Source organism: Microcaecilia unicolor, chromosome 1 (genome assembly GCF_901765095.1).
Source record: "Microcaecilia unicolor chromosome 1, aMicUni1.1, whole genome shotgun sequence".
Lineage (NCBI taxonomy): Eukaryota > Metazoa > Chordata > Amphibia > Gymnophiona > Siphonopidae > Microcaecilia > Microcaecilia unicolor.
In genome coordinates this window covers 725,558,225-725,584,852 of record NC_044031.1, presented here as the reverse complement: position 1 = coordinate 725,584,852, position 26,628 = coordinate 725,558,225, and the positions used below count along the sequence as shown (strand labels likewise).

The 26,628-nt window shown below is 42.3% G+C and overlaps 1 protein-coding gene across 2 annotated transcripts in view; it reads left to right on the top strand.

Moving 5' to 3' along the window:
• The window catches only part of HDGFL3 (HDGF like 3), a 77,091-nt gene extending 52,961 nt beyond the window's left edge, over positions 1-24,130 (top strand). The window contains exons 6-7 of one of the 2 annotated variants that reach the window (XM_030189617.1): positions 15,957-16,044; positions 23,071-24,130. In XM_030189617.1, the coding sequence (XP_030045477.1) occupies positions 15,957-16,016 (60 nt within the window). In that variant the 3' untranslated portion in view covers positions 16,017-16,044; positions 23,071-24,130. The remainder of the gene's footprint in view (positions 1-15,956; positions 16,045-23,070) is intronic. The other variant, XM_030189618.1, reaches the window with a different exon arrangement.
• The last annotated feature ends 2,498 nt before the right edge of the window (positions 24,131-26,628 follow it).

The window sequence follows — 26,628 nt, the reverse complement described above, 5'->3', positions numbered from 1 at the left end:
CCGAATTTTGGTTTCAGTACTGAAACTGATTTGAATTCCGAGTTTGGGTTTTGGCCAAAAATGCTAATGCATTTTCAGCTAAAACCAAAACCCCTACCCCATTCCTTGTGATCACTCTGTGTCTACCCTTCATCACCCGAAGGCCCTCCCTGTGTTTACCTTTAAATCTCCTGGTGATCCAGTGGTTCTTCAGGGCAAGAGCAATCCCCAGTCACTCTTGCCCAACCGGTTCTGCAGCCAAAATGGCTGCCAGGACTTCCTGCAGCAGCCTCATGAGACTGCTGCAGGAGGTCTCGACAGTCATCTTAAGAGTGGAAACGGCATAAGCAGAAACGATTGCTCTTGCTGATGCTGGTTCCAGTCTCAAAATGGCTGCCGGGTCCTCTCGCAGCAATCTCAGCAGCCATTTTGGCTGTGGAATCAGTGGGGACAAGAACAACTGGGGATCGCTCTTGACCTGAAGAGCCACTAGACCACCAGGAAATTTAAAGGGGGAGGGCCTTTGGGTGATGAGTGGAGGATGCAAGTGGGTGGGTGCGGGCACCGAGAGTGATCATGATGGGGGGGTAGGTGGGGTGCGTCGAGAGTGATCGCAGGGTGGGAGTGGGGGGTTCAGTTTCGGTTGCTGGTTCGGTTTCAGTCAAAACTGAGAATCCCGATTTTGGTCACTCTCCTAGAAGATTGAGCACACAGTGAATTAATCTGAAACAGTATGGTTATCCTTCCATACAATGGCAGCTTGCACACTGATATTGACACTTGTTATGGTATATTAACTGTCTTAAGCCCCAGTGGCGTGGCCAAGGGTGGGCCCAGGCCCACCCAGTAGCAGCACACCTATGATGTGGCTGGCAGAGATCCCCAAGCCCCACCAGCCGAAAACTCCCAACAACTGTCCCTCCTGTGTACCTTTTAAATAGCAGATCTTCATCTGCAGCGAGTGATCCATACTGCTCGCACTGGCCCCACAGCCTTCCCTCTAACATATTCCTGCCTGTGTGGAAACAGGAAGTTGCATCAGTGGGAAGGATGTGAGGCCAACATGAGCAGCGTGTATTAGTTGCTGCTTGCTGCCGGTGAAAATCTGCTATTTAAAAGGTATGCAGGAGAGGGGGGATGTTTGAGAGATCATATGGCATGCTGGTGAGAGAAGGAGATGGTGTAGGATAGGGCAGGGTTCTTCTGCCCACCCATGTACAAAATTGGGTGTCTGGCTACACCCCTGTTAAGCCCATAATATGACATCAGCAGGGTACCTGGAAAAAATAGGAAAGAAAACTATGTGATAGAACCTATGACAGGTATTAGTTTACACCCTGTGCAGACAACTAACGTTGATCCCTATAATTTTCTGGAAATACAAATAAAAAGCATATTCTCTTCTGTATGTAGATGTTTAAGAGCATTGTTAAAGCTGAGAACTAAAAAATAACAAACAAAAACAGTGCCCTAACTAGCATTTTCATAATATTCTAAAATATTCTAAGGCACACATTTGCTTCATAGCAATGAATATGATATTGTGTTAATTATAGGCCTGATAAACAAAGGCATACATTCATCAGCAGCCAGTGAACTTACAACTTTGCTGTTAGTGTATTTTCAGTTCTTATTTACATAAGGAGCCAGGTTTGGGAGAGGGTGAGGGCTGGCCAAGAAATTGTCCAGATAGTGGCAATATTCAGCCTCTGTCTAGATCTGTTAGTGTTATTATGGTCTTATTAATCACAATTTTTCTACACTAAGGGTTCAATGCGATGTACATTAGAATAACAAAAGACAATTTAAATGTCATCTTATCATAAGTACCTAAAACAAGATGAAATTAATAACAGCGTTCAAAGAGATATGTCTTTAACATCTTGTAAAACAGTTTCTCTCAATTCTAATACACCGTGGAGGAGAATTCCATAAAGGAAGAGCAATAACCAAAAAAACTGTATTAAATAACTTTCAGAATCGTATCTTACAAAGAGATACTGGGCGAAGAATCTGGTTTAGGCCTGATGAATACTGTGGTCATGATGACCGCACTGTATATTTAAACCAAATGAATATGGCTTCACTCTAAACAAATGCTGGATTTATTCAACACACACACTTTGGATATCAAATGCTCTATTAAGATACCCATGGAATCTAGATGAATAACAGAAATCAATGTGTTGGTTAAGGAACCTCAGTAGTAACGCACTGCACCTTTATACACTTATGCACAGTGTCTTACATACTCAGATCGTCATTGGTTCAGTAGCCACCACCTTCCTATATAGTTTTTAAATTATTCAATAAACGTTTTTAGAAATAAACTGTCTTATACTATTCTATGTTGCTTGATACGCATCTTTAGGATATAACACTTGATCTAGTCGGCTTAGGGGCACTCTTCTTCGGCACAGCACGTATTTCGCTGTAATGCTTTTTCAAGGATTTCCCCTACAAATAAGAGGATGAACGAGTTAAAAACCCTATCTTTATCCAATGTTCAAAATTACAAAATTGGAGCTTTAATCTTTACCTAATATCAGCTGCCGCATTAAGAGCATTAAGACGTGCATACTTGCTCTCCTGGGGACCTGCACCAACCCGCACCAAAATTAATCTTTTGAAACGCTTCTTTGGATAAACTAGGCTACATGTTAGCGCCGTGACTTCCATGGACAAATATTTGCATAGCACTGTTGGAGTAAAAAGGCATAAAAAAAGAGAGAAGGTGCGCGTGGCCAACACTAGGAATGATGGTGTCAGTATGGCCGGACAATCTTTATTTTCTGAAGAACAACTTTCTCAACTCACAGAAGCAGTGGAGCACGTCTTACAACCTCAGGTCAATTAACCGCAAATAGCGAACATTGAGACGCTCTTGGCAGATACTAACGAGCAGTAGAGAATTGGAGGAGAGAGTTTCGGCCTTGGAGGACGGTGCACTGCATGTGGAGGAGTGGCCTAGTGGTTAGAGACCGGTCTTGAAATCCAGAGTTGGCCGGTTCAAATCCCACTGCTGCTCCTTGTGATCTTGGGCAAGTCACTTAACCCTCCATTGCCTGAGATACAAAATTACTTTTTAGTTTGCAGAACTGCCCCAATGGAGTTTGAACTCCAGCCTTTCAACTTTATCGGGGGACTTGTCAGGGTTGTCCCCTTTCCCCTTTATTATTTGTTTTAAATTTGGAACCACTATTGCGCCTGATTAGAACAGACCCGACTATATCAAGGGTGACAGTTAATGGTGTACAAATAAAAGCCTTGGCTTTTGCAGATGACTTGCTGCTACTCTAACAGACCCCAAAAAAGTTTGCGTAAGTTGTTACCATTATTGAATGATTTTTGGGAAAATTTCAGGATTTGTATTAAACTTGGATAAATCAAAGGCCCATGCCTCTGTTGCCGATAGTAAAGACATCATGGGTTGGTCATTTCCCGTTGGTTTGGGAGGAAGATGCCCTGCTGTACTTGGGTGTTAGTATCCCTGCAAACCTGTCAGACCTTTATAGATAAAATATACAACTCTTGCTTATTGACTCAAAGCAGAGATTGACGGTCTGGACAGCCTATCCATTGTCCCTTTCAAGACGTATCTATTTGTTTAACATGATAAAGATTCCAAGATGGCTGTATGTTTTTCAACTTCTCCCTCTGTATCAGAATCATAAGGATGAAAGGGCCTTGCAGAGACAACTGCGGCAATATCTTTGGAAAGGGGGAAAAAACCTTGTCTCTCGCTAGAACTAGTGCAGACCCCGAGAGAGCGTGGGGGTATGGGTTTACTCAACTTATGACATGACAGTGACATGCGGGATAAGACATATTAATGATTGGTATAGAACTACCGTGTATTTTTTCAAACACTGATTTAGAAACTACTTTAATATCAGGAATACATTTGAGTCACATCCTATGTGCCATGGTTGGTCTACCCTTGGGGATCTATCAACATTATCCCATATTACATACCAGTCATAGAGTCTGTTGCTGGATGTGTAAAAGGCACAGTTTTTAACCCTGCAGTGTTACCTTTCTTGCCTATATGTGCCAACCCTGCATTCCCTCCTGGCAGGGAGACAGGAATATTTGCTAAGTGGACACAACAGGGAGTTAAATGCCTCTTACAAGTGTTAACAGAAGAAGGTAAAATTCTGTCAGATTTTACTCAAGAATTTGGTTTGGCACCAGGCTCTGATTTTGCTTATGCTCAATTACATTATTATGTATCCTCATTGTTGTGAACTGATTTGACAGAAGATGTCCAAGAAACCATTGGAGAGGCATATACTTTGGGCTCGCAGCAAAAACTACCCTTGTCCTTTTATCATAGATATTTAAAAGACTCTACACCCGATATTGATTATGTTATATTGGCAGCGTGCTGGATGGCTGATATAGCAGCTCCCAGGAAATATGGGAACCATTTTGGCTAACATTGCCTCATCAGGCATGCAGTCGACTGTTCAATTGTTAGTGACTGATAATGGTGCGCATAATATCGTTTTGTTGTTGTTGTGGGACAGGGAATGGGATGGTGGAGTGGGGATGGGAAGTTTTCTCTGTAAATTTGTTGAAACTTTCAATAATGGCTGTTGTGTTCTTTTGATTCAATAAAAAACATTTAAACACAAAATACACTTGTTTAAGAATTTGGGCTGGATTCTATATATGGTGATCAAAGTTTGGCACCTGAAAAAATAATCACTAAGGGCTAGATTCTATATATGGCACCTAAAATCGGTGCCAACTTAGTGTATTCTATAATTGGCGCCTGGATTTAGACATGGTATATAGAGTACACTTAGTTTGATATCTCAGCGCAAAAAACTATATGCATCCATTTACACCAACGAGAATGTGGCATAAATCCTGGCACGTAGAATTATGCGCACTGGGCCATATTCTATAACCACACGTAAATTTAGGAACACCCATTTCCCCACCCATAACTCCCCCTTTTTCCCTGTGCGCATTAGAAGTTCGGCTCACTTCCTTACAGAATACACTTAGCGAGTTGTGCGCATAAATTCTAATTAGTGCCAAATACTGCTCATTATTGCTTAAGTGCTGTTATCAATGCTTATTAGCTTGCTAAACTTAAGTTACGTGCATTATTATAGAATCTGCTTGGATTTTGGCGAGGATCTCTAGGTGTGCTATATAGAATCTGGGGGTAAGCGCAATTCTGTAAAGTGCACGTGCCCTTTACTATTTAGCATTTCTATACTACTACTATTTAGCATTTCTATAGCGCTACAAGGCATACGCAGCGCTGCCCTTTATAGAAATCATGCTTAGCGTGAATTCCCATGCCTAACTGTAGGTGCCAGTCTTGCACTGCTGAACCCTGGTATAAACACTGGTGCCCAAGTTAGGCACACAGAGGTCGTATTCCGTAACAATGCATGTAACTTTTTGGAACATCCCTGACACGCCCACGCCCCTTTCAACTTACATGCTATTGGAGGTAGGTGCCCTGCCTTATATGATGCGCACAAAAATTCTAATGGCTGCCAATTAACATCAATAATTGGTTGTTAGTACCCAGTTATGATGGCTATGAGCTTGTTATTCAGATAATTTGCGTGCGCATCTCAGGAAGGTCTGGGCATCATATATAGAATCCAGGGAGCAGGTGTAAGTTTGTGGGGGAGAATTTGTCCACTGTGATAAATAGTTCTAAAAACTTATTTTATATAGGCACATAGGTATAAAATAAGCATAATATATGTGCCTTTTTTTTTTGGAAATTTTACATAGGCACCCTGTTACGAAATTAGCACCCATGTGAACACTTTACAGCCAGTTTTCAGAAGGGAAGTCACTTGTGACAATTAAAAGCCACACAGTAGACATACACGATAGGTTACACATATTTCTGGGGTGTCCGAGCAAGAACAAACTAATATGCTACATTTTAAAATCAAAGTATCAATATTCAAAAGGACTTATGCCATCAGTGGTGACACCAAACGCATAAAGGTTTTTTGTTTTGTTTTGTTTTTTTGTCTGGAGGTTTAATGGATAATTTGGATGTTTAAACCATGGGGGTTGATATTCAGATGGTGGCTCTCAGTGTTTTGGTCACTGCTGCCAGCGTTAAACCTGGAATTTCAATTCCAGGCCATATACGGGCTTCAGCATTGAATTTCCGGATTTGCGGAGCAGCTGACACATAGCCATTTAAGTGCAATATTCAACACATAATCAACTATGGGCCACCACATAAAAATAGGACATTTATTTTAGGGGCGTTCCAGTGGCAGAGTTCACTTGGCCATTTAAATGGTGAATATCAGCTCTTAACCGGCCAAGTGCCAACTGGAATGCCCCTAAAATAGCCAGTTTTCAGTTCGGCGCTAACTTCCTTAGCATCCCTCCGAACCGTCCCAGGATTGGACTGATGGGTTATCCTCGCCTTCCAGAAGGTGGAGACTGAAGAAAAAAAAAACTCTGACTCTTGAGAGCCAATAGGAGCCCTGGTCATGTGACCCTAGCCTCAGTATTCTCTCAGTCTCCCAGCAGGTAGGAAGCGAGCCCATTAGTCTCTCTTTGTTAAATTATAGAATTTTTATCTTACTTCTTTATTCTGTGCCTGAGGAATTCTTAGAGGCTTGTTAATTTATATTCCATTTTGAATTGTCAGCCTCAGGAGTGTTATACTCGGGTGTCCCGGGTCCCTCCTCCTTTTCCTCCCCATCTCCCTCATATATATATATATATATATATATATATATAGTTAGAGGGAAGGGCTACCCTTTTGCAAAGAAAAAAGGGTTTTTTGTCTTTGGGAGAGGCAGCCAGTATTATTTGAACTGTTTAAAAAAAAAAAAAAAAAACGAGAAGCAGTGCTTTTCCCATTGCCCTAATGAGCAGGCAGCTCTGTTTAGTGCTTGGTGTCTGTATTTTTCCTTGTAGCTGTCAGCTGTTTAAAAAAATATATATATAAAACAGAAAAGAAGTTTTTCAGCACTTGCTTATTGATGCCATATTGTTTGACTTTTGGGGAGTGTTTAATTTCTTCAATTTTTGGTTTCCGTTGTTGGACCGGACTTTAAATAAAAAAGAGGTGCGAATTGCGTCAGCGCGTGCATGCGCTTCTATAGCATGGCCGAAAAACTCAAACAATGTGCTGTCTGTCAGCGTCGGGGGGTAAATGCCTCCAGCGCTTGTAAATATTGTACGGCGCTGGATGTTGCCCCGGTTTTGACCTCTATTTCAGCCGCTCTTTCTTCTTCGCCGTTGCGGTCTGCTGCAGTGGTTGCGGAGGTGTCAGGCCCGCCTCCAGAGCCCGGCACAGTGAAAGGGGCGTGAACGGCGGCCATTTTGAATATCGTTCCGTCTTCTCCGTCGCTGGAACAGTCTGCTACTCGCAACGTTGAAAATGCAAGGGATCCTGCTACAGGGGCTCTGGTACAGTCTGGGATCACTCAGGCAGGGGGATTTCCTCCTGAGTTTGTACTCCAGATGTACCAGGCCTTCCTTATGCAGAAGGGCGGTGCCGGAGCAGGGGTCTCAGGGGAAGCTGGAAATTCTGTTCGCCCTACAAAAAAGCCTAGAGAAGCTAATTTGCAGTTAGACCTGTGGTCACAACAGGATCAAGAGATGCCTTTTCTAGAAGAGGAGAAAGATCTGGCAGAACAAGTTTGGGAAGATCCCTCTTCTGTAGATCTTGACGCTGGGTCTTTTCCCCAAGGGGAAGATCCTGTGGTGGCTCGAGTTATGATTTGCAGGACCTCATCTCTATGGTTTCATCCACTTTGTATTTTGAAGATCTTCCTCCTGTTTCAGAGGTCCGTAAGGTGGATTTGTTAAGGGTTCTAGATCCGCCGGCAAAACTTTTCCTATGCACCCGGACATTTGGGATGTTATTAAAGCGCAATGGGAGGTTCCAGATGCTGCTTTTCGGCCAACCAGATCTATGAATCGCCTTTATCTTGTTCCGGAGGCAGATAAAAATCTTCTTAGGGTTCTGGTAGTTGATGCCATGGTTTTGGCGGTTACTAAGCATAACACGGTACCAGTGGATGGAGGCACGGCTCTTCGGGATGTTCAGGACAGATGGCTGGATTCTGTGCTCAAGAATAGTTTTGATGTTTCATCCTTGGCAGTACAGGTGGCTATTTGTGGTTCTTTAGTGGCTAGAGCCTGTTTTCGTTGGGCGGAGAGAGTCCTGGATAGGTCTTCAGATGATCTTCAGGCTATAGTTGTAGAAGTGGCCAAGATTGAGACGGGTTCGGCTTTTCTAGCTGATGCACTGTATGATTTGCTGCGAGCATCTTCTAAGTCCTTGGCCTTGGGTGTCGCTGCTTGTCGATCTCTTTGGTTGAGAGGTTGGTCGGCGGATGCGGCTTCCAAGTCTAAATTAAGTAAGTTTCCTTTTAGAGGTTCTTTCCTGTTTGGAGAAGAATTGGATAAATTGGTTCATTCTTTAGGAGATTTTAAAGTTCCTCGTCTCCCAGAGGATATTTATTTATTTATTTATTGCATTTGTATCCCACATTTTCCCACCTATTTGCAGGCTCAGTGTGGCTTACAATACATTGTGAATGATGGAAATACAATTTGTTACAGTGCGATTATGGGTTACATTGTGAGGAGTTTTGGGAAGACAAAGTCAAAACATCATTTGGGGAATAGAACAATGGAATGTAACAATGAGGCGATGATAAGGCGATAGAACAATAGCAAGAGAACATAGGGTATGATAATTTTTTATCTGTGGGTAGAGTTTTAAGTGTGGTGAAAATATGGAGGAAGAGAATTCTGAAGAGAGTGTATTGGTGCATTTCTATTAGTGTGTATGATCTTCATGTGTTTTGATCCTTGCAGTAAATTTTCTCAAAGAGATGAGTTTTCAAAAGTTTGCGGAAGTCGGTTAATTCGTAGATTGTCCTCAGGTTCCGTGACAGTGTATTCCAGAATTGCGTGCTCATATAAGAGAAGGTTGATACATGCAGTACTTTGTATTTTATGCCTTTGCACTTAGAGAAGTGGAGATTGAGGAAAGTTCGGGAAGATCTTTTAGCGTTTCTGGGTGGCAGGTCTATTAAATCAGACATGTATGCAGGGGCTTCACCATGAATGATTTTGTGAACCAAGGTGCATACTTTGAAGGCGATGCGTTCCTTGAGCCAGTGTGATTTCTCACATAAGGGTTTTGCACTTAAGTATTTTGGTTTTCCGAAGATGAGTCTGGCTGCCGTATTCTGGGCTGTTTGAAGTTTCCTCAGTATTTGCTGTTTGCAGCCTGCGTATAGTGAGTTGCAGTAATCCAGATGACTGAGTACGAGTGATTGCACTAGGATGCAGAAGACAGATCTTGGAAAGAATGGTCTTATTCTTTTCAGTTTCCACATGGAGTAGAACATCTTTTTGGTTGTGTTGTTCGCATGAGTCTCAAGTGTTAGGTAGCGGTCAATGGTGACTCCAAGGATTTTTAAAGTTTCTGAGATTGGCAGATTTAGTTTAGGTGTGTTTACAGCAGTAAATTTATTCGTGTTGTATTGGGAGGTAAGTATCAGGCATTTTCTGCGTTCAGTTTCAATCGGAATGCATCTGCCCAGGTGTTCTTGATGTATAGACTTTGGTTGATTTCGTTGGAGATTTCGTTAATGTTTTGTTTGAAAGGGATATATATCGTTACATCATCGGCATATATGTAAGGGTTGAGGTTATGGTTTGATAGAAGTTTTGCCAAGGAGATCATCATTAGGTTGAAAATAGTTGGCGAGAGGGGGGATCCCTGCGGTACTCCACACTCAGGTGTCCATGCAGCAGACGTAGTTGAATTTGATGTGACCTGGTATGAGCATAAAGTTAAGAACCCCTTAAACCAGTTTAGGACATTGCCTCCGATGCCAAAATATTCAAGTATGTGTAGTAGGATTCCGTGGTCAACCATATCAAAGGCACTTGACATGTCAAATTGTAAGAGGAGTATATTGGCGCCGGTTGCGATCATTTGTTTAAATTTGGTCATTAGGGTAATTAATACTGTTTCTGTGCTGTGATTTGACCGGAATCCTGATTGGGCATCATGCAGTATTGAGAACTTGTTAAGATAGTTTGTGAGTTGTTTGGATAGGATAGGCCTCGTCTGTCCACTTGAGGTGCTTTGTTTGGTTGTGGAAGAATGAGAGGTTTCCGTAGGTTTCAGCCTGTTTGGGGTACTCAGCCTCAGAGGTCTCGATTTTTCAACAGGACTCGGTCCTTTCGAGGTTACCGCAGAGGATCTGGTCTCTCCGACGCGGGTTTTCGATCACAATCACGTCTCTCCCAATGAAGTTGCGAGGGCCTCTCCTCTGGTCCCTGTAGGAGCTCGGCTTTCTCAGTTTTATCAGAGGTGGGCCCACATTACTACAGATCAGTGGGTCTTGGAAGTTATTTGAGAAGGTTATGCCTTAGAATTTGCAAGGCCTCTTTCAGACGCCTTTCTGGAGTCTCCTTGCCGCTCTCATCTACACCAATTCGGTGTAAATGGATGCAGCTAGATTTTGGCGCTGAAATATCAACTAAGCATATTCTATATACCGCGCCTAAATCTAGGTGCCGTTTATAGAATATGCTTAGCATTGATTTCAGTACTGATTTTTGATGCCATATATAGAATCTCCCCTAAAGCATTTGTGCACATACATTGTAGAATACTGCTGAGCACTCTGCTAGAACATGTATGCGTAAGTGTGCATTCACTCCTGTAAGTGCTAGTTTTCTTGAAGTTTCAGTGTGCTAATGATGCTTAAAGTTAGGTTCTCTTGTAGAATTAGGGGAGTAACTTCAAATATTCATCCACTAGATGTAAAAATTAGAGGATTATTATTCACTCTTTTCACTGGGGCGAAAAGGCTACTGCCCAATTATACCATGGTAATTATGAGATTGATATTCAGCGTGGTTTATTCAGGCAGGAGAGGCTTCTGCCCAGTTACACCATGCTGACCGGACTGGGAGCAGATATTCAGTGGCCCTTTTTCAGTGACATTCTCCAGTTATCTGCTCTGACCATTGTGGTCTCCAGATAGCTCTGGGGCAGTCCAGGAGCAGAGCCAGGAGTTATTCAGCACTGCCAGTATTAAGTAGCAGTACCAGAAAGCTACCCTGGTATCTTCTGAGCATCCACCTCAGACCCTGATATTCAGCGCCAGTACCTGGTTAGGGGCTGCTATTAAATATTCAAATGTAATTCAGCCAGCGCTGGCTACCACAGGCTGAATATTGCCCTCCTGTCATAATGCAGTATATCAGGTTCCGTTAAATAAATGACAAAATTAGCATTAACATTGCTAACAAAATTTGCAAAACAAACACCTTCCTTCACCCCCTACACCAACTTACATAGTAGTTGACAGCAGAAAAAGACCTGCACGGTCCATCCAGTCTGCCCAACAAGATAAACTCATATGTGCCACTTTTTGTGTATACCTTAGCTTGATTTGTACCTGTCTTTTCTAAGCTCCTGAGGATCCATTCCTTCTGAACAGGATTCCTTTATGTTTATCCCACGCATGTTTGAATTCCGTTACCGTTTTCATCTCCACCACCTCCTGCGGGAGGGCATTCCAAGCATCCATTACTCTCTCCGTGAAAAAATACTTCCTGACATTTTTCTTGAGTCTGTCCCCCTTCAGTCTCATTTCATGTCCTCTCGTTCTACCGCCTTCGCATCTCCGGAAAAGGTTCGTTTGCGGATTAATACCTTTCAAATATTTGAGCGTCTGTATCATATCACCCCTGTTTCTCCTTTCCTCCAGAATATACATATTCAGGTCAGCAAGTCTCTCCTCATACGTCTTATATCGCAAATCCCATACCATTCTCGTAGCTTTTCTTTGCACCGCTTCAATTCTTTTTACATCCTTAGCAAGATACGGCCTCCAAAACTGAACACAATACTGTAGGTGGGGCCTCACCAGCGACTTATACTTGTTGTATGTTTAAGCAACATTCCCTGTGGTGGATCGTCTTTGGCCAGCCTCTGCTTTTTCTTCTGTGTGTGCCACGCATCCAAAGTATGTGTAATTTTGCAAAAACAGGCACACAAAATAAGTTTTGCGGGCTCATTCCTGTCTCCTCCCCCCCCCCCCCCCCCCCCGCAAAAAATACCCCCCACTACTTCTCAATGAGATATAGTTCTTTTTCTGGTCGTCCTTGGATTTGCTTTTTTAGGTCATGGTAGCAGCTCTTTAAAGGGTTTGCTGGCCCCTATTCTGAAATAGCTTGAACTCCCTGGTGCAGCAGTAACCCATTCAGGGATATCTAATCCCTGGGGTCTAGTGTATCTGAAGATTACCTCCAGCCCCATTCTGGTCTCACAGTTCAAATACAGGTCCCTAAAGCCATGCACCCCAAGTCCCACCCCTTGTTTAAAATAGATATATTCCCTTGTCCAGGTCCTTTATGTCCTCTCCACCTTCAACACTTACCCATAAATTTGCCTTATAGTAGGGGCAGGAGCAGTCTTGGAAAATCACTTGATACATCATTTTTCCAAGTACATCCAAGATGATCTCTGTGGGGCAAGAGTGGTTGGGAATCATTCCTGCCCCCTTCTCCAAAGCAACCTTTTTGGATGAGTAGGAGTGAGGAGGACCTAGGGCATTATTTTTCTTTTTTAAGAAGTGATGGGCTTCACAGGACAGATCTTTGAGGCCAGGCATTTGAATTTCAGTCCTGGAACAGGGCTGGGGGAGAAGGAGTTCATGACTACTAGAGGCAGTCTCCCCCCCCCCCCCCCCCCCAAGGGATTAGTGGCCTCCCAGCGTGTCTCTAACTCTTGGGCCTGACACAAAAGCTTTATGGTTGGCAAATATGTCTTTCATACAAGAGAATTAATTATACATGGAAACAAATTAAATTAGCCAACACAGTACAGATATGCAATGTAAATTCTGAGTAGGAATTCAGAAATTTTGAACTGGGTTCTAGAGATTATCCAGTTTATTCAAGGAGACAAACAGCTACTACTACTATTTAACATTTCTAAAGCGCTACTAGGGTTACGCAGCGCTGTACAATTTAACATGGAAGGACAGTCCCTGCTCAAAGAGCTTACAATCTAAAAGACAGGTGTATGATCTACTAGTTCACTTTCTGATATTATCCTGGAGAGGGAGGGGCACACTTAACTACCACCACCATGTAAAGCCCATCATTCTTTTTCTTTTACTTAATGTTCATGCTGGAAATGTGTGATCTTCTTGGCCATGGGAACACAAGATTCTGTTCTATATGCCACGAGACCAATCTAAATCTCAAAAAAGAGCTCTAGAGGATATCCAACCATTAATAATTCATATAGCCATAAATAATATCCCTAAATATTTCTGATGTACCAAAGTGATTTTAAATCGGAGGAAAAAACCTCAAATTATAAGGGAACACTCCGTCGTTGATACAACCAACATTAGGGAGGTCGCTTAAATCATCATGGGTAAAAAACCTCCTATTATTTCAAAAGTATGGCTTCTACTCTAATACTTTAATAAATGAGAACCGTCTATATTTATAAAACGGGTCAGATGCACTGACCCGTTTTATAAATATAGACGGTTCTCATTTATTAAAGTACTAGCCGTTAAGCCCGTTAAAATGGGCGAGATTTCCAGCTACCTTCCTCGCCGCCACTCCCTCCCCCTCCATGCCGGGCCCCCTGCACTGACCTGACAGCGCCTCTCACCTCCGTGTGAAAGCTCTGCTGCTGCCTGCAGCGCTTCCACACGGAGGTGAGAGGCGCTGTCAGGTCAGTGCAGGGGGCCCGATACGGAGGGGGGCGGGAGCGGCGGTGGGGATGGGGGGGAGGGTGGAGGTTGGTGCGCGCGATGTTTGTTTCCAGGCGGCAGCGTCCGACAGTCCAACTCCGTTTCCCTCTCTGTTCCGCCCTCTGACATCATCACATCTTGACGCGAGGGTGGGACAGAGAGGGAAGTCTCTACTGCGCATTTGCAGGTGAGTCGGTCACTTGCCATTTATATGTTTGATTAGAGCAGAAGCCATACTTTTGAAATAATAGAAGGAGGTTTTTTACCCATGATGATTTAAGGGACCTCCTTAATGTTGGTTGTATCAACGACGGAGTGTTCCCTTATAATCTGAGTTTTTTTCCTCCGATTTAAAATCACTTTGGTACATCAGAAATATTTAGGGATATTATTTATGGCTATATGAATTATATGCCATGAGCTCATTTGAATCTTGTAGCTACATTTTGAAAGAACAGCCCTTAAGTTGAAAAAGACAATTTAGGTGTTAAACTTCAGTCACAAATTTCAAAATGTGCTTTAGTTAATAGTAAAATATTATTGCCTGATATTCAGAGCAATAGACAGGAGAGGGTCCTGCCTGGTTAAATTGTTTGTGTCCAAATAAGCCCTGATATTCAGCAGCACTTAACCAGACAGTACCTCTGAATATCACCACAAACTGCCCCTGCACTGTCTGGTTAGTGCCAGGGTGGTCCACAGGCAGAGCCTGGGAACAGCCAATACTTAACCACTAGAGGCTGTCCTAACTTTGGCTGTGGATGTAATCAGGTACCAGTCTGAATATTGGTTGGTGTCGGGTTAACCTCCGGAGGGTGTTTTCAGGTGCCCACCTATCCCCCAAAGTAAAGGATAGTCCTGGCCTGAACCTCCTCCCTGAAGCAAAGGGTAGTCCCAGCCCAAGCCCCTCAGGCCAACCTTGAAGCAGTGATGGCGAACCTTTCAGAGACCGAGTGCCCAAACAGCAACCCAAAATCGAATTATTTATCGCAAAGTGCCAACAGGGCAATTTAACAGGTGGTGCATTCCCCCCTCATCCCCCCTCCACCTGGAACTCGTCCAGGCCCCCCTCCCTCCCTTCGAGTTCCAGGCCTCCTCACTCCAAATTTTAAAAGTCATCTATCTTACCTTGTCGGGGTTAGGGCGGCGGCAGCAGCGGTAAAAACCATGCAGGCTCGGCTCGGTGCCTAGTTCCGTTTTCTCTTCTCTCTCTCTTAGCTCTGGCCCTGCCCTTGCGGAAACAGGAAATGAGGGCGGGACCAGAGCTGAGAGAGAGAGAAGGGAAAACGGAACTAAGCACTGAGCCGAGCCTGCGTGCTGCCGCCCTAAACCCGACGAGGTAAAATAGATGACGTTTAAAATTCGGAGGGAGGGGGCCTGGAACTCGAAGGGCGGAGGGAACGAACCTCCGGTGGGTGAGGCGACGGCGCACGTGCCAACAGAGAAGGCTCTCCGTGCCCTAGGTTCGCCATCACTGGTCTAGGGGGACTAGCAGGCAGGAGCCTATTGTGAGTCTGGTCTCAAAATGTCTGCCATGACCCCTAGTGGCAGTCTCGAGTACTGTGAGGCTGCTACTAGGGATCACAGTGGCCATTTTGGGGCAAATGAATAGTATAGGCTAAATTGCGCAGTAAAAGGGTTCTGTGATACATAAAATATGGGCCTTTAATAAAATCATTTTGCAGTCTTTCGCTATTGAGAATCTAAACCCCAGGTACAACTAATGCCTACTTGTGCTATATTCAGATATTAATAATTGCATAGGTACATGGAGGTCATAAATGAAATGAGCAATCATATCATCATCACTTAAATTACATTGTCACTGGGTGAGCTACATGTGTGTGAGAGGATGCATGCATTTAATTTACAAGTTATTATTGTGGAAGTACATACACTTGTTTGCCAGAGATTCTGTTAATCCAATGACATATATGTTGCCACTCAGTTCAGTCTAGCTGATAAAGTATTGAGTAACAACATGCTGTTGTAATGACCCCTTACTCTGACCTTGAGTTGTGTAAGGTTTATTTTCTTCTAGTCTCTCTTTACTCCCGTTATTTTAAGCAGTGCCTTTATAGCTAATAGAGACCTACTGATGAGTTATAAAGGATAAAATGCCCTGATTTTGTCCACAATGAAAAGTATTCTATCAAGGACTCTGATCAACTGAACAAAGTTTTATACGGATGTTCTGTGATTTTCCTGCAGAATGTCCATGCAAGAATTGGGGTTCGTAAGAAATGCTCAGAGCCTAAAGAAAAATTATAATGCTTAGTGGCACATGGGCAAGAATTTGGTGAGCATACAGCTATGAAAGTCAAATACTGGTATTTTTAACCCATAAAGCACATAAGGAAATTCTGCAGAGGAAGTTGTTAGCCACCTTTAGTTACTGATGAGTGAAAGGCATCTTAAAATAGCCATATGCTGCTTGAATTGGGAGATAAAATTGAGTGCATGTAGAAGATAAAGTAATAGAACCGGTTATATTCCAAGGAGAATTTAAATAACATTAAGAGAGTCTTTACTAAAGCGCGTTAAGCAGTTTGATGAATGAGGGTGCATTAACTGCAACTGCAGAAGCACACTGATAGCTGCTGTAATGGCATGATGGTTTGCTCACCCTAATTTGCACATTAACCAGATTCTATATATGGTTCCCAAATTTGGATGCCGAAATTTTCCCTGTACAAATTAATTAGCTAACAAGCCATTAACTAGCAATAAACTGACGTCAACAATCATCATAGTTAATTGGCAATTAGATTTTGTGCATGAATCGTCCTGCGTGCTATTGTAGAACAATGCATACCTAAATCACTTAGCCTGCAACTGAAAAGGGAACATGGCCAGGGGCATGGTAGGATGCATTCCCAAAATTTGCATATGGAGTTATAGAATATTCCCATTGTGCACCGAAATGCAGTGGCGTACCTAGGGTAGTTGACACCTGGGGCCAGTCATTTTTTAACACCCCCCTCCAAAATCTAGTACTAGGCATACCGAGAATACAAAACACTCAGGACCTATAGAGCAATTCTACCATACCATAAGCAGTCATTTCTACGAGTCACACAAGGAAAAGGAAAGCATCTTAAACACTACAGTGAGCACCAGAACATCAATTCACCTATTGTAAAACGAAACCAGACAGAATAGTACAGATCCTCGATCCTGCACAGTCAATGCCAACTGAAAGCCATGTCTTTTTCACAAACACAGATACACCCTAATCCACTATAGAATAAGCAATCATAAACTTTCTATTTAGAGAAAAATTAAACTGAACCCCCAAGATGCCAGACTCTGCATACAATGCAACACCACAGAAACAGAAAATGTCCCCTAGTACTGTGCAAAATATAAAGACAGCAGATGTAAATTTGAAAAAAAAACTAACAAATACCAATCACCACTTTACAAATTAACAAATAGAAATAAAACAAATATACAAAATAAAATACCATTTTATTGGACTAATACATTTAGCTGTCAGAGGCCAAAACCTTCTTCCTCAGGTCAATACAGTATAGTGCTTACAGTGTCCTATCCTGGCCTGAGGAAGGGGATTTTGCTCTCCGAAAGTTAGTCAAAATTTATTAAAATTAGTCCAATAAAAAGATTACCTTATTTACATGTTCTATTATAAACATTTATTAACACAGCTACAATACTACTTTATCCTAAAGCAAAAAAAAGTAAAAATATATATTTTATTTACAGTTTGTTGTCTCTGGCTTCTGCTTTCCTCATCTTCTTTTTACTATCTTCCTTCCATCCAGCATCTATCTTCGGTCTCTCTCTGCCATCCAGTATCTGCCCTCTCTGCTGTCCCCTCCATCCAATGTCTGCCCTGTCTCCTTGCCCCTTCCATGCACATCTGCCCTCTATCTCTGCCCCTTCCATCCACCATCTGCCCCAGTCTAACCTCTCTCTCTCCCCCTTCCATTCATGTCTGCCCTTTCTATCCCTTCCATCCACTGTCTGCCCTTTTTTTCTGCCCCTTCATTCCACCATCTGCCCTCTCACCCCCTTCCATTCACAGTCTGCCCTTTCTATCCCTTCCATCCACTGTCTGCCCTTTCTCTCTGCCCCTTCAATCCTCCATTTCCCCTCCCTCTCCCCCCCCAATCCATCCATCCATCCATCCATCCACAGTCTGTCCTCCCTCTCCCCCGCTTCAATCCACCATTTGCCCTCCCTCTCCCCCCCCCCCCATTCATCCATCCAGGGTCTGCCCTCCCTCCCTCCCCCTCCCCATCCATCCAGGATCTGTCCCCTCTCTCTCTCTGCCCCTTTTTTCAGCCCCCAGTTCCAGCCCCCTTATCCCACCTGCCCCTAGTTCTAGCCCCAGCCCACATCTCCCACCTGCCCCCCCTTTTCAGCCTCCAGTTTCAGCTCCACTGAACCCCCCCTCTCCCATCTGAAACTCCTTTCCTCCCTCTCCCATCTGAAACCAAGGGGAGCGCCTAGCAGCTGCCTCAGAGCCCCGACGACAACAGCGCTTCCCAGAAGGTTCCCCCACACCGTTCTCTTCTTGCCATCATCTTCAGGCCCTTCTCTCACAGTTGTCCCGCGGCCACGCCTCACGTCTATGCCCAGTGCCCTGCTTGTAAACGAACAAAGTAAATCTCCTTGTCGTCGACTCGTCGGGCCTTCCCTCACTGGGTCCCGTGAGGGAAGGCCCGACAAGTCGACGACGAGATTTACTTCGTTCGTTTACAAGCAGGGCAGGCTGCCTGCCACGCCGCTTGCTTTGCAGGAGATGAGTGCTGCTGACTGCAGCGCCGCCAGCGTCAGCGGAGCACCCCCCACCCACTGACACCTGGGGCAGACCCCCCCCCCCCCCCCCCCTTGGTACGCCACTGCCGAAATGTCAAGAGTTGGGCGCTGGCATTTACACAGGTTTTAGCTGATGTAAATACTGGCACCCAAATTTAGGCATGGGAGTGGGCTCTAAGTGCTATTCTATAAACAGCTCTCTCCACACCAATTTTTTCCAGTACCCAAATTTGGTTTCCATTTACTGAATCCAGTCCTAACTGCATAATGTACTAGGCAGCAGGAACTAGGTGGGTCATGGGTGGAGAAGGGTGTGGATTGCATAATGCAAGGAGTGTACACTACTTAACGCATGCTAATTTTCATTTTTGCAGTTAGCGTCTCCTATTAAGTGAAGCCAGGCTAAGTGCAGCTGTGCTAATTGCAACTAGGTTCTACTTACACTAATGCAGATGTCCGTGCATTAATTCCAGAGGACATGTTGGATATGCCCCCTACAATTAGCGTACAACCTTTGCACTTAACATTCACTGATTTCTGTTGTTAGGGTGCACCGAGTGCAAAAGCTTAACACACTTTAGTAAAAGGCTTCCTTACTGTATTGTTACCTAAAAATGTCTACCTTTTTTTACACAGTTCTGTATTAGTCTTACAGAAAGATCACAGGGTCTTCATCAAAGATAACATGCTGCATATACCCAGTGAAAGGAAATTCCCACGGTACATTTATTTTGGGGAATGCTGTTATATGACTGCACAGTTTCATTGGACTCATGGCAATTTCTATGGCTTTCTCTTTTGAAGTAAATCTGCATCAGGCTAAATATATGTAGGATACCGTTTACATACTGTAAAATGGGCTTATTTACAGCTCCCTCAGATCCATGTTTATCATCCCTGGAGCCTGGCAATTTGTTCTTACAGTCATAATGGAAATGAGAAGAACCTCAAAAGGTCACCTACTACTACTACTTAACATTTCTAAAGCGCTACTAGGGTTACGCAGAGCTGTACAAATTAACATAGAGGGACGGTCCCTGCTCAAGGAGCTTACAATCTAAGAGACAAGTGAACGGACACCTAGTCTAGGAGTTCTCTCTACTGGTTCTTGAAGGCCATGAACAGTCCTAGTTTGCATAGCTTTGTTCCAGAAACTAGGTTAATATTCATGTTTAGGTTACTCTATCAACTTTTTCCGCTTCTGACCCTTTATGAATTTAGACTTCCTGATATAGTCTGTCCCCTTTCTCACACACATGACCCACTGTATCTGTATCAGGCTAGTATATGATTTGGGTGGGTTCCAAATTAAGTTGTCAAAAATCTTCTTTCTCCCCTGCTTAGCACTTTTCCCAGGGGGCAAGGGAGGAAACAGCAATACATAGAGGATGATTTTGGATTTATTTAATCACCTTTCCAAACCCATGCTGAAAGTAGATTATTATTATTCAGGTAAAATATTTAGAGACTGCAACTACCCACAGTTCTACGCAGTGTACAGTGAAAGCATATATAATAAACATAATAAGCTACTTAAATGCCATAACATAAAACATATAGTTATAGCAGTACAATATACAAATTATTCCTCATCAAGGTACAACTCTGTCACCAAATGCCTGTCTAAAAAATTTATCTCTTGAGCTGTTTTTTAAAGGTACAATAATCTAACAGTCTGATTTCATCTATCAATTTGTTCCATTCAAAAGGCCCAGCTAGGGAAAAGAAAATACATTTTAAAGGCCTCATGTATTAACCTCTGTTAATGTACATTAATGTGAGCAAGTTATGCATTTATGTGATAAAGAGGGCCCATTAAGAATAATGGGGCTTGTATTAAACAATGTGTGTTAACACGGGTTAGGAAATGAGGCTATAAAGTTTGTACCTGAGGCAGTGGAGGTTGAATTGACTTGTCCAGGATTATGAGGCGTATTGGTGGGAGAAAAAAGATTTGAACCTTAGCTTCCCAGGTCCTCATCTCACTGCCTCAAACACAAGGCTTTTCCTGCTGTTGTGACACTGATAGGCATCAAGGAGTTTACTGTGCTTAAAGCACTAGTACCATCAAAATAAAATCAGATGTAATAGACTAAGGAGCCTACGCACTAGATATTTTCTTCCATTTTGGGCCTGATTTACTATTGCTTTTTCCTATTTTGTGTCTATAGGGGAAGTCTTGGCACATGAGGCCGTTTCTGTCAGACTTGCCAATTCATTGGAGCGGTTTTCCCAATTCTGTATCTATGGGAGAAGACCTTGATGAATCAGGCCTAAAATATTCCCTATATCTGAGTTCCATTTCATTGAAAGCACCAATATAAGTAGATAAGCATTGCTATACTGGGACAAACTGAAGGTCTATCAAGCCCAGTATTCTGTTTCCAACAGTGGCCAGTCCAGGCCCCAAGTACCTTTTACTTAGTCACTCCCAGCACTGTTGGTTGGGATGATACTATGCTAAACACCTGACAGAAATATAAATTATAATGACAAAGCTCATTTTGTCTTCTCATTTCCCCTCCTGCTGCAATACTGTGGTGTGAGTATAAAAGATGTACCTCTTTTAAAGAAAACAAATATAAAAATAGGAATTGAAAATATGAAGAAAAACTGTGCATAAAAGAAACAAATCTATGAAACCAATGTGTTGATGCTTCCAAGTAGTAACCAGTTTCTCTCCTGTTCTTAAGTGTGGGGAATCTTACTTTTCAAGCCATTTATAATGAAAAAGAAAAGAAACTGGAAAAGCAGATGCCAATTTGTACTGCATTTCCCCCACTGTTTCTAAGGAAGTCACCTATCAAAGAATTAACAACAATGAGAACCTAGCTGCATCTGTGTGATAAGGCCAGTGCTAACAGCACAATTTCCAGACTAGTCAGTCCATCTGAGCATTGTGTAAACTTTACCTTCATTCTTTTCACATACTTCTTATGCTCAACATTTCCAGTCCATTAACATCAGCCATTACATTCAGCTAATCAAAATGATTAATGTGATGGTTCATCAATAAAAGAAACAAGGGTTTGGTTCAGTTCTAATGTACTTGTTTGTAGTACAATATGCCTGAATTATGTCTTCCTTTTGTTTCCAAGTTCACCCTTAACTGGCTGATGAGGTGGCCAAAGGTCATGGCAGTGTACAGTATGCACACGTGATCCTCACCTCATCACTGAGGTCTGAGATTCCATCAACATGCTTAACAGTTTCATCAGAGAAAGCCCCTGGGGTGAACGAATGAGCATGGGATGTGATTTAAAAATAACAAAACAAGTCTACCAGGCAGGCTTAGACTTTGAGGGAATGGGTGGCAAGGGCTTTTCACTTGTCCCTATCATAGAAGAAATTGGCTGATCCAGAGAGAGAGAGAGAGAGAAAAGTGTTTTTGTAGTGCAGTGTGTCTCAGCCTACTCCTTGGAGCACACCCAGCCAGTCAGGTTTTCAGGATATAAATAAGCATGAGATATATTTGGATATCAAGGAGGAAGTAATACAAATTTATCATATATGGATTGTGGCTATTCTGAAAATCTGACTGGTTGGGTGTGCCCCACGGGCTGGGTTGAAAAGTACTGCTGTAGTGTGCTGAGCGTATGTATACATATTGAGTAGAAATAATGGGGTTTTTTTTAATGAGATCATGGATAAAATGACATAACATGTTTTAACAATGTAAGCCGCATGACCCAATCAAATCAGAGCAGGGATTCTCAGTCTTCAGGACACACCCAGCCAGTCAGGTTTTCAGGATACCCACAATGAGTATGCATGACATAGATTTGTATACAGTGGAGGTAGGGCATGAAAGTTTATCTCATGCATACTGATTGTAGAACCAGACTGGCTTGTTGTGTCCCAAGGACCCCCTGTATCAGAGGAGTGTGAGGTATTTTATAAAACAATGTTCAAATTTTCCCCCTTATTCTGTAGACTTGAAGGCCAGTTTAAAATGCGAGAGCCAACCATTTAGATGTACATTTTTAACAAATCTATAATAAAGCATGCGGTACTGGGAGGCAACAGGATTTTGCTCATGTGCTTATGACATAGTTGGTCTTGCTTTCTTAACTTAGTTTTGTGAGGATGCAGTTCAGAAAGTAGCACTACTTATATCGTGTTAAGATCTTGTGTATCTACACATGAGATCATTTGTCACCTATACGCATAGAGTTGAGGCAGTGTAGGTACAGCAATTTGCTAAGCTTTTCTGGAGTGTACGCCAGTGTGGTGTACCATACTGTCAGTGTAGAGACATCATAGTATGTAGCATGACAAACACTTCAAAATTGTTTACCCCCAAGCAAAAGAACCAAATGATTCATGCCATATTGACTAGCATTTCTGATATACTTATCACAATGCAAGCATTTTTCCATAAATGGTTTTCATTGCAGTTTACACCAAGTATCAATGCAATGCACCAGTGTAATGATAGAGAAGAAATCAGCAGGCATATTTAAGCAAACTCTTTGCAGCTTGGTAGGTGTAATTCTATTTGTTTACTGTAATAATAGTTTGTTTTTCTTTTCTTTTCCAGACCTAACCGAGTGCTGTGTGCTATTGGAAACCACAAGAAAGTTACATGTTTGAGTGTCTAGTATCTTGGATTTGATGACTCCATACTTTCATTGTTGCCATCAACAGTCTCAGTTTGTATGCACATTATTCACATTCCTATCTGTTGTGTTTGCTAAATAAAATGTGCCCATCCGAGGGATAAACCCTTCTTTGCATGAAGCTGCCCTTTAACGATGGCTGAGATCTATGAACAGTCCTGCACAGCCATAGAAAAGTGAAACCCTACAGGCAAATGATCTTACAACTAACTTATGTTACCTTTTTTCTAGCTATAGAGCAGCATTTTTAAAATAGGTAAAGCTTGGAAGTAAGAATTACAGTAGACCAGCCCTGAATAGAAATCTGCTGTATATTAAAACATATACCATGTTTGTGGCTATTCTTGCCTACTTTTGATGAGCTGATGATATGGAAGCAAAATTTCTTACAACATAATGATAAAAGCCATATGCAATGATAAGTAGGCAGAAGAATTACCTATGTATATTAGAAAATCTGTTCTACTTCTCAAGCTGATAATGTAATGCTTACTGCATTATTTGACTTTGTTCCTCACCGTGGAGATCATGCAAATGATTTTCCATTTTGTTAGAGGATGTTATCTGCTCAATGCCAATATGGGTTAATCATTGTAACATACACTTTTCTTTTATGCAATATAGCATAAAAACCCTAGGGGAATCCAAAAATTGGACTGAATGTTAAACGTTGAAAGCTTTGAAAATGGGCCCATAGTTCTTTGGTTTTCCTTTGGAAATAAATCTAGATTAGTAACTAAGCATTCCAAACCCATTAATCTGTGTACATTACTGTTGCTCTTGTGATAATAGATAATTTTATTTATTTTTTATGCCAGCTTTTATTGTGGACACACATCTTTAGTCTGTTTTTCTGTTTGTTTTATGAATCCTTGTTATTCTTGTCCTTGAAACATCTCAAGGTTTGTAGTTGAAACATTTAATTGTATAAAACTGTATTGTCGTTTTTACAGAATAAATTTATTGGAATGTGTACTGAAAGAGCAATGTCTGACTGTAAACAAAGGCTGCGTATCACTTGACATATAATCACTATATAGAGTACATTGTGTGAATGTGAGTGTGTAACTGTGAATGTACAAATGACTAAAGAATTAACTCAAAACACTCTTCATACTGAATTGGATTGTTAGACGAAAGAACAGATGAAGTACTTTTATTATTATAATTTTGGGGAAGAAAAGAAAGATGCATACCTGTAACAGGTGTTCTGCATAGACAGAATTGATCTGATCCACAAGTGGGATGATGTCATTGGACAGTGCCAGGACAGAACTCAAGAACTAATGTAAAATTATGAGCATGCACAGCTCTTCCCACCTAGCAATCCTCTCAGTCTAAAACTCAGAATCAGCTCTTGAGGAGGGGCAGGATTGTGTATCTGATTAATCTAATCTTGCTGTCTATGGCGAACATCTGTTATAGATAAGCAAATTTGCTTTTTTCATCAACTAGCAGGATTGAATCAGGCACACAAGTGGGTGACTCACAAGGTCAAGGTTGCTCCAGCATGAGATAATTGCCCAGCTGTTGAGGAGCAGTTAAATCACCTAGTACTGCTTGGCCAAAGGCACTGTCCTTGATGGTAAATTGGTCCAGAGAGTAATGGTTATTGAATGTATAGAGGAAGATCACTGCTTTGTAGATACACTGTATCTTTGGGGTAATGGCTTGAAGAGTGTCCATTGTTCTTAAAATCTGTTGTTCCCGAAGGCCCCCCCCCCCCCCATACCTACCCTGCAAGACTACTGCCAGAACTCATCGACGCCATTTGAAGCTGGAGCAAGTGGGGATTCCTCCTGCCCATCCTACCCTAGACCACCAGGGCATCATTAAAGTAGGTTTGGAGAGGACCTACAGTGAGTGGAGGATCTTCAGAAGGGGAGTGAATACTGTTGGAAGGAGGTTTCAGGGGGAATGTTCTGGGAGCGACACTTCAGAAGGGGGAAGATGCCTTACCACACTCCGCTGGTCCTGATAGCTGTTGCTGATGTGTCTGAGGATGTATCATATGCTCTAGGGAGGCAGAAATAGCAGAGGCTCTGATCTGTTGTGTAACTCAGCTGGCCAGAGGAACAGCAGCTTGGTCATAACAGAATTGGACATATGACAACAGCCAATTAACTGTGGTTCACTTTGCCACTGGGGCATTGAGTTGTTCAAGTCAATGGAGACAAAGTGCTGCATAGTCTGTCCTTTTCACCAAATAAGTGAGAACTTGTGTACTGTCCAGGGTGTGGAGAGCTTTTGAGTGTCAATGTTGACTTGATGAGGGTTAGGATAGAAAGAGGCTTATTTTCAAAGCACTTAGCCTCCCAAAGTTCCATAGAAACCTATGGAACTTAGCCTCCCAAAGTGCTTTGAAAATATGCCTCAAAGTAGACAATACTACATCATTGATGTGGAAGATATGATCATTTCTGGTAGGAATTTTGGATAGGACCTGAAGCTCACTGTAAGTTAACTGTCACTAGGAAGAGCACCTTCATGTCATGTACTTGGCTTGAAGGGCAGTTTCATGAGAGTAGAAAGCACCATGTTCGGGTTCCATGAAACTGGAAGCATTTGTGTTTCAGATTTGAGGAGCAGGAGGCCTCTCATAAATTTTGAAACAAATGGATACTTGGAAGCTGCAGTCCAGATTATCAGAACATGATAGGCAGATAGGGTACCGAATGGCACTCTGACAGGGTAAAAGGGTTAGTATGGTGTTCATTGTTAATAACATTTTTATTTGAGACATAACATTGTTCATGGTATGGAGGATACGTTGATTTATTGTATAGATTTATTTTATCTGTTATTATTTAAATCTTAGATATTTGTGAACCATGTTGAATCCAAGAAGGGGATATAGTGGCATACAAGTGGAGTGGAGGAGCAGCCTAGTGGTCAGTGCAGCAGACTTTGATCCTGGGGAACTGAGTTCAATTCCCACTGCAGCTCCTTGTGACTCTGGGCAAGTCACTTAACCCTCCATTGCCCCAGGTACAAAATAAGTACCTGTATATAATATGTAAACCACTTAGATTATAAGCACAGAAGGGCAGTATATCAAGTCCCCTTCACTTCCCCCTCTTTAATTGATATTGTTAAAATTTTTATTTTGAGAAAAAAATAAGATTGAGGTCCAGCATAGGTCACAGTCCCCTGACGTTCTGGGGAATGATAGTTATTTTGTGAAGGAGGTTTAGGTTCTGTTACGTTAGATTGAAGAAGCAGTTGGATGACTTCAAGATAACAGCTGGGGCTAAGTCTGCAAATGAGGGCTTTTGCAAAGAAAGAGAGAGAAACCCAAAGCAATATCCTGCCTTGATGATTCTGAGCACCCATGAAGTTATTTTCCTTCATTCCTTGAGAAACCACCATGGGTGAAACTTTTCATAGAGGTGGTTAATAAATTCTAATAAATAAATAAAACAAATTGTAGCTGAATCTTGATCTGCACTCTGCCTTGTACTCTCTGAGCCTGGGGGACA